The following is an 8,840-nucleotide window of genomic DNA, read 5'->3' on the forward strand; positions in this document are numbered from 1 at the left end:
TTAAATCTCGTCTGTGACTTAGACAACTCATCCGATGTCTCACTATCATTTACCAATGAAATTGATAGACAAGTCAAAATGTATTAGACGATATTTAAAGCCATAGTTCATTTTTCTCATTATTGACCAAGACAATTCAAACTCGTTCATGGACGAAGTGTCCAAGCAAGTTTAAAAACCATGATCCTTACTAACTCAGTGAGTCTAGATCGGACTCATGTTTGAATGCCAAATGATTTATTTGTTTTATTAAGGTCAAATAGTAGGTTATTTGCTTGAACATGAACTCGCTCCAACTCCGAGTTCTTTAGGGAACATCCGAGTCGAATTGGATTCTCCAAGTTTTATATCCATGATAAGAAATAAGAATAGGGGTGTCAATGGATAGTCGAAATCCGAATTCGAATTCCAAAAATCGGATTTTATTCGAAATTTTCGGATATCGGATTCAGATTCGGATGTTATTTTAACATTTGAATGAGTTTCAGATACGAATTCGCATGTTACGAAATCTAATTTGATAATATCTATTCCGATTATAAAGACATGTGTTACATATTCATGTCATACAACAAAACTTATTTATATATGTATGTATTCTCGTGTATTCAAGTTTTACAACCAAATTAAACTTCAAATCTTTATCTTCATCAACCAAAACTCAAAATGCAGAACCGACAAGTGTGTTACGTCGTTTTCTCTCTCACAGTAAAATCTTATGTTTTATTCGAATTTTTCATACTTTTTTTTTTAAATAAAAATTTATTTGATTTTAAAATTATTTTTTTTTCAAAAATAAAAATTTATTTGATTTTAAGACTGAACTAAGTTTAAGATTATAACTTCTAAAGTTAAAAAAATTAGGAAAATCGATTTGATTTTTGCCCATTGAAGATGTATACATCAAATCTAATTTTGTTAGGATTTTTTATCGAATCAGATATTATCGAATTAGGATATTTTTCGAAATCGAATTCGAATTCGGATATTACTATTTTTTCGGATTCGAATTCGGATACAGCATTATCCGATCCGATGCCAATCCGTTGACAGCGCTAAATAGGAACAATGTGGAGTTCTGGAGAGATTATTTAGGGCGGGAAATTGTTTTTAGGAAAATCTCGTAAATGTTGAAATGGCGGGAAATGTAAGCGATATTGCATAAGCGCTGATCTCTTCTATATATTTTTTTTGGTTCCAGAAAAATCCTTCTTGTTTCACATGGCGAAGAAGCGAAAATCTAGGGTTTCTGAAGAAAACGATGAAGAACACCATAACCAGGAAGATCTTAGTAAATCTTCCACGAAAGATAAGAGTTTGTATGAGGTGAATTATCTCTGCTTCGTTAATTTAAGCTTTCATGGTGTTTGATTTATGAAATTTAGAAAGATTTCTTTGGTCTTTAGTTTTGTAAGTTTTCGTGCCCTAGATTTAGTAATTGGATCTCAATCAGTTATATGTGAACTTGTGAAGTACATAGCCCATACAACTATCCACACTCATGGATGTCAAATATTTAAGCCAGTATGGGTCTCTAGATTTTAGTTTTTAGTTTTATTTGGAATAATCGAGATTTAATCACTGTCATTTGTTATCGTCATTGAAGTCCTGTTCAAAAGATTTGGGTTTGGCTAAATTAATCTTGTTTCTTCATTCAATTTTGTCTAGACTCAAGTTTTCTATTATTGAATGTGTGTTCATGTCATGGTTTTAAATCTGGTCCGAGACCGAGATGACTCGGTATTGTCCACCAATGAAACAGATAGACAAGTCAAACGCATCGGATGAAATTTAAAACCATGGTTCATTTGTCTCATTGTTGAACGAGATGACTCAAATGTATTGGAAAACTTGTCCAAGATGACTTGGTCCCGATCATAGACAAGACGTCAAAATGAGTTTTAAAACCATGATTCATATAATTCTTTTATAACCTTCAACTTGCATATTTCCATCTTATTAAGACTTTAATCGAGTTTCACTGAATGTGCCCAAACCATCTCAGTTGACTTTCTCTTAGTTTATTGCCTGTCGGAGCTATTCTTACATTTTATTTTTTTGGAATGTTTTCATTTTTCCTATTTTTTCCACTCATCCATATCAATATTCTTGTTACTTGCTTCTTGACTGTCCAACATCAACTACATAGAGCATAGCTGGTCTTACTGCTATATAATAAAGTTGTGCTTTTAACTTGATTGGTATGCATCGGCCACATAGCACTCCAAGCCTCTTCCCCACTTCAACCATCCAATCTGATTCTATGGGCAACATCTTCCTCAATATCTATAAATAATAGATCCGAGATAATGAATGATCATTTTGGGATATATGCAGATCATCAATTTTCCTAAGCATTCCTCCTCATGGAAAGTTATACTTCATTTTTATATATAGGTACTATGATGCATTTTCTTCATTTATTCGTAAAAATATATTAGTTAGCTAGGATAATTAATTTTCCCAAACATTCCTCCTCATGGATGTTATTAATAAAGTTATACTTCATTCTTATATATAGGTGCTATGATACATATTCTTCATTTATCCGACAGAATAGCTTAGTTAGCTAGGACAATCCAAAACACATTTCAGGCATTTTTCGTATGCCACACATTAAGGGTAGTTTAGAAAGTAATGCTTATTTTTCTACTTTAAAAGTCAAAATCTTTATGGGAAGGGAGCATTAATATATATATATTTATATTTGAATTGTAAGAAATCATAAAATTTCTCTTGTAAATGTATATTGGAGAGTTTTTTTAATAGCTTCGTTGTTTTTTGTTTCCATTTTCTGTTATATTTGTGATTGTGAGTATTATTTCATGGTTTGTAGTTGTATTCTTCTTTGGCATTACATTTTAGATGTCATCCACATAATAAAATATGTTACAAAGGTATAAAAGGCATTTTGCATGCGCTCTTCATAAATTCCTAGTGATGAGTTGTATTCCTTAAGAGATTTTAGGATTTTTAATAAACCTTCTGGGGAAACCTCACCTTGATGGCACAATAGAGTTTGGCCTTGCCATGCAAAGGGTTAAGTGGTGGTTTATAAGTGAATCCATCTCCACAACTCCCACCTGTTGCCACCACAACATATCAGGTGTAAGGTTAAACTTAACCGATAGCCGCCAATGGTCAGCGAGAGGGCATGGGAATTATGGGGTTAGAAACCAAGATAAAAGGGCCAACGACATGCAAGGTGTCGGGAGACAGTACCATCTTTCAGCTGTAAATGATAAACCAAGATAAAGGTGCCATGAAAGATTCAAGACCCCTTCTATTGTCCAAATTTTATTTCGTCAACTAAACTAGCTCTTGGGAACAGGGCCCTTTCAGTTAGATGAGGAGCCTCTATGATCATGGTGCCCCCTCCTCCACACTTTCAATTCTCCGTCAAATTTTTGGATGATTGAGACACCTTTGTATCGAATTGGTGAATATTTGAGATACCTTGTGTTTTAAATCTGATGACTTGCACCTTTGACCTTGTTCTTTCTCTATGGACTAGCAAAAATAACCTAAATACCCTCATTTTAAACCTAGAATCAAAAACCCTGTTTTTCTTCCTAATAAAAGACATTTTCAATCTCTACTTCAAAAATCCTATCTCATTTTTAAAATTTTGAAAGATAGAAGTAAATTAATCTTAAAGTTGAAGACTCGGATAAATTGTTTTACCCATGATGTTTAAGATGACTGGTTTGGAGAAGATAAGTCAAAGGGTTTTTTATTTCTAGTTGAAGATGAGGGTAAAGAGGTCATTTTTTCCCCTTGACCTTTTGGTCATCTCTCATAGACTAATGAGGAATGACCTAAATGCCTTTCTTCAACCTCTAACCTCCCCCCCCCCCCCCCCCAAAAAAAAAAAAAAAAAAAAAAAAGGTAAAATAAATAAAATATTGAATTTTCTCCCCAAAATCGGCCATCTTCAACCTTTTTAACCTTACCTTAGAAGAAAATCTTGGCTCCACCCCTAGTTGGGAATGGCCAAAAACATTAACTTCAATAGAAGCAACATTGGAAAATGCATGTGAGGCATAAGTTTGGAGGTGTGCCTCCTCCGAGGCATACACAAGATGCACTCGAAAAGGCACGTTTCTAGTGAGGCGTAAGCCTCTAACATTGAGGTTCATGATATGCATGGGTCTTACGCATAGAAGATTGTTGCAAGACATATGCATTACACATCCTTAGTTTTTTTTTAGTTAATATTCTTCTAAGAGAGCTAGTAAAATATAATCTAAAAATACATTTTTTTTATTATCAATCATACTCCTCCAAAGTCAATGATTATTTCCGCATTCATGGCCTACCAAATTAAGTTTTCAGGAACCTGGTTTTTTCTGGCTTGAATCGATCTGTATGCACCCTTCCAACCTTGTGTATTACAACCATTATGTCAGTTTTTTGAAGAAAACCTTTAACCTAAAGACCGGTGATCTCATGCATGTCTGGTTTGGGTTCCCTACACCTTATTGTCTTTTTCTGTATGAAACTGCAACAAGATATGAGTTATAAACCTAAGCTTGCACAGTGGACATGTCTGCTCGATAATGACTTGTGAAGATACGGGTTTTAAACCTTTAGTAACTAATTTGTCGACAACTCTAGTTTTCAGATCATCTCGCATTCTAACTCATTTATGTGGGTGACTTGATGCCTTTTAACCACTAGAAATAAATCATTTGCTTACTGAAACATGGCACTTGAGAGACATGTTGGCTTTCACTTTAATAACTCAGTGTATTTGTAGATTCTTGGAGTGGAGATAACATCATCTCAGCAGGAAATAAAGAAAGCATACTACAAGTTGGCATTGCGACTTCATCCTGATAAGAATCCTGGTGATGAGGTGAAAGTTGATTTTACATGATCTCCGATCTTCTGTTTTAACATATGAGTGACTGCTTTGTTTTTGAAACTGTGCTTTATTTATTTATTTTATTCTGATTGTAGGAAGCCAAAGAGAAATTTCAGCAACTACAGAAGGTGATATCGATTCTTGGAGATGAGGAGAAAAGGGCACTTTATGATCAGACCGGTTGCGTTGATGATGCTGTAAATGGCTCCGAAAACTAAACTCACATTTGTCTCTCTTTTTTTTCTCATGGAACTAATAAATTTATTGATCAATAAGCACATTTTTGTGATTGATCAGGACCTTGCAGGGGAAGTTGCTCAAAATCTGCGAGAATATTTCAGAACAATTTTCCGAAAGGTATCATCGTTTTTTACTTGCTGAAGAGAGGCTTCATGGCTTCATTCAGTTTCTTTCATTCTTCGTGAGCATAGTGGCAAAATCTCTGATTTTTCCAAAAAATTGTGATTAAATCATGAAATACACATTCTTTTGTATTTGTTTATACTTAAAAATTTATTTTTATTTTTTAATTTATCTTATGTTTTCCCAACTTTATCATTTGTTGCCAACTTTTTCCAAAGTGTTCTCTTGCTGAATTATTCCTGAACTCGTGACTTTTTCACTATGTTTGTGATGTAACTTGTTTGTCTCAAATGTAGGTCACTGAAGCAGACATTGAAGAGTTTGAGGCGAACTATAGAGGATCTGATTCAGAGACAAAGGATTTGAAGGATCTCTACAAGAAATGCAAGGGTAACATGAACAGGTATAAGGGGCAATATAATTCTATCTAACCTCTCTACATAGAGATGGAGATTACTGATGTTTGAAGTGTTTTTGACTTCACAGGCTTTTCTGTTCGATGCTTTGTTCAGATACTAAGTTGGATTCTCATCGTTTCAAGGATATCATTGACAGAGCGATAGCTGGGGGTATGGATTTTACACTTTCAATACCCTTCTATTCCCACACCAACTTTTACCAACAGCACCCCAAGTGTGTCAATTCTTTGGTGATTTACATACATGGTTTTAAATCTTGTCTGAGACTGAGATGACTCGGGCAACGAGACCGATATACATGGTCTTTCACATCATCTTTCGAGATAAACGAGTTGACTCGGACAATATTTTGAAAATCTCAGCCAAGTTGGCCAAGTCAATGGAATTTTGTAGATTTTGGTTAAAATAATTAATATTTTTTTGGAATTTAAATATTTAATATATAAATAAAACATGATTTTAAGACTAAATATCTTCTGACCTCCCCTATTTTATTAAAAAATTATAATTATTTTCATTTAAATATATATAAATAAATCTTTGTAAACCAAATTAAATGGTTTATCTTGTCTAATACAAGTCGGTCTCATCCATGGACAAGATGTCAAACTGAGTTTTGAAACCTTGTTTACATATGAATTGGTATGTTGTTGGCAAAAGTTGGCTTGTTAATAAAATCTCTTTTTATATCGTAAGCTCCTTTATTCATGAATATCTAAGATTCTAGGATTGGATTGGGATCCATGTAGATTATCAAATAAAATATCGTTTTTGATTCATATAGGGGAGCTTAAGGAAACCAAAGCCTACCGACGATGGGCACAGAAAATCTCCGAAACAAAACCACCAACAAATCCTCTAAAACGGAAAGCAAAGTAAGTTGTTTCATCAGTCAGTTGCCTGATCATTGTTTTACAATGCAAACTTATGTTCTTTAATCACGGCAAACTTATGTTCTTTAATCGCTATCTTTCAAATTGTTTCTGCAGGTCAGCTAAACAATCAAATACTGAGCTATATGCAATTATTTCTCAGCGCCGAAGCCGGAGAAAAGAGCAGTTCGACGCAATGTTTTCTTCTATTGTGGAAAAATGTGATGGGGGTAGTAAGTTAGACTCTGAACCTACTGAAGAAGAGTTTGAAGCTGCTCGAAAAAGAATTATGAGAGGTGAGAAGATCAACAAGAGGAAGCACAAGTGAATGAGTTAAGTTTCAAAAAGAATCTGTAAAATCTTGTGTTCCCATGGGAAAGATTGCTATTTTGCGGTATATATTGACTAGAAGTTGGCATCTTCGAATGTGCGTGTATTAAAAATATTTATTTGTAATTTAAACTATTAATTAAAGGGGTTTTTTGAAGATTGCATGGTAAAAGTTAAATGTTTATGTAATTTTGAAAATTAACCGACATCATTAGATTATCGTGAGATGGCTGTTTTCTTGATTTTGACCACAAAAAAAAAAAATGATCCAAATTATATTACGTTTAAATATAAAGGTGGTGGCATTTATGAGATTGGTGTTTTGGTGTTGAAATACTTCTATTCATGGTTTTAAAAGTTGTTTTGACTTCTCGTCTCGTCCATGAATGAGACTGGGTTGTCTTGGACAAGTTTTTCGATATGTTTGAGTCATCTCGCTCAACAATGATCATGGTTTTAAATCTCGTTTGATAAGTTTGACTGGTCTATCCTTCTCATTGGTGGATGATATTGAGATGTATCGGACGAGTCAGACGAGTTGTCTCGGTTGGATGAGATTTAAAGCATTCTCAGCCTTCTTTCATTCATTAATAGTGAAGATGTTTAATTAATACTAAAATCATAATTTTAAGGCTTGGCCCAAGTCAGAGTTGAAAACTCTCAAGTCGTAGGTGATGGGTTAAATGAAAATATATTGAAAATTTAAGGGTGATTTAGACATAGCTCTCCACGTTAGGTGAATATTCCCCTCCCACTCCTGTTTTCAAATTGATGACATGCCCCATGATCTAAGTCTTCATTGAGAGACTAATAAAAAATGACCTAAATTATAATTCTTCTAAAATATTACTATTAGTTTTGAGTGAATTCTGACAATAAAAAGTGAGTTTAACATTGTGTTGGAATCTCAACTTTGTTCTTCATTTTTTGTTATAAGTAAATGAAATAAATCAAAGAATACATCTAATTTCAAAATTAAAAGTATATTAATTTTATTCGTCTTTCGCGATAAAAACTCGTCCAATACTATTACAATCATCTTTGGAAAACCCAAGTACGTGAAAAAGATGAGTGTAGACACCTCAATTTGAACGGGCCACTTCTCGAAAGGGTCCAAAAATATCGATTTTCCAAATAAATGGGCCAACGGGCCTTAAGGGCCCAACTCATTGAAAGGGGACATTTTTACCAAACCGAGGCCCCTAAGACCTCTCAATGGTTTAGGAGGCCACCAAAAGGACTCGGCCTACCTTACGACTTCCCAACATTCACCGCTCCGCTTCCAAAATAAAAAACGTCAAATTTTCGATAAATTTCACCAACGGGCCTAAAAAGCCCGATTCGCCAACACGTGGCATTTTTGATCAAATTAATGATTGCAAAAATCTAAAAAAAATTTTAAAATTAAAAAGGTGAGACTTGAGATGCCTACCCCTCCTCTACTATCACCGCTCCGCCTCCGTAACCCAAAACCATTTCTAAAACCCAAGCCCAACACTACAAAGCCCACAAATCATTAACCATATCCAATTCATTATCCAACCCACAACCCTAACCCATAAACCACAACCCACATCAACCAATCACTCTTTTATCATCAAGAGATGACACATGTCATCACCCCATCTCACCTCCCTCACCCAACCACCTACCCCATTAATTTGCTTTAAATCCCATCTACCCACACATCAACCCATCACCTTTTCTCTCAAATCAAACACATCTACCCACACCCCTAACCTATACCTCCCCTAATCTACTCTCATCATTCCCTACAAAACCTACATCTACAACCTAAACCTACACCATCCTCTCAAGTCAAACACTCAACCTCTCCCATCAACCTATCCCAACCCTTCATTTCCACCCACCTTAACACATGGCATCATCTCCCTCACCCTCCCAAAATATCATCAATCACCCATTTAAATCCTCCATGCTCTTAAATCAAATCACAACCACCATCTTAAATTCACCTCACCAAACACT

General features: G+C 34.6%; 1 protein-coding gene across 1 annotated transcript; it reads left to right on the forward strand.

The window, feature by feature from the left end:
• The first annotated feature begins 1,042 nt into the window (after nucleotides 1-1,042).
• Nucleotides 1,043-7,013, forward strand: LOC147383859 (chaperone protein dnaJ 6-like). The gene is made up of 8 exons (XM_086426609.1): nucleotides 1,043-1,326; nucleotides 4,760-4,858; nucleotides 4,963-5,064; nucleotides 5,165-5,224; nucleotides 5,527-5,633; nucleotides 5,717-5,799; nucleotides 6,434-6,524; nucleotides 6,639-7,013. Exons 1-8 carry the CDS (start codon nucleotides 1,222-1,224, stop codon nucleotides 6,847-6,849), a joined length of 858 nt encoding a protein of 285 aa, XP_086282735.1. The 5' UTR covers nucleotides 1,043-1,221; the 3' UTR covers nucleotides 6,850-7,013.
• The last annotated feature ends 1,827 nt before the right edge of the window (nucleotides 7,014-8,840 follow it).

Source organism: Akebia trifoliata, chromosome 15, assembly GCF_017979445.1.
Source record: "Akebia trifoliata isolate Shusen 1 chromosome 15, ASM1797944v1, whole genome shotgun sequence".
Classification (NCBI taxonomy): Eukaryota; Viridiplantae; Streptophyta; class Magnoliopsida; order Ranunculales; family Lardizabalaceae; genus Akebia; species Akebia trifoliata.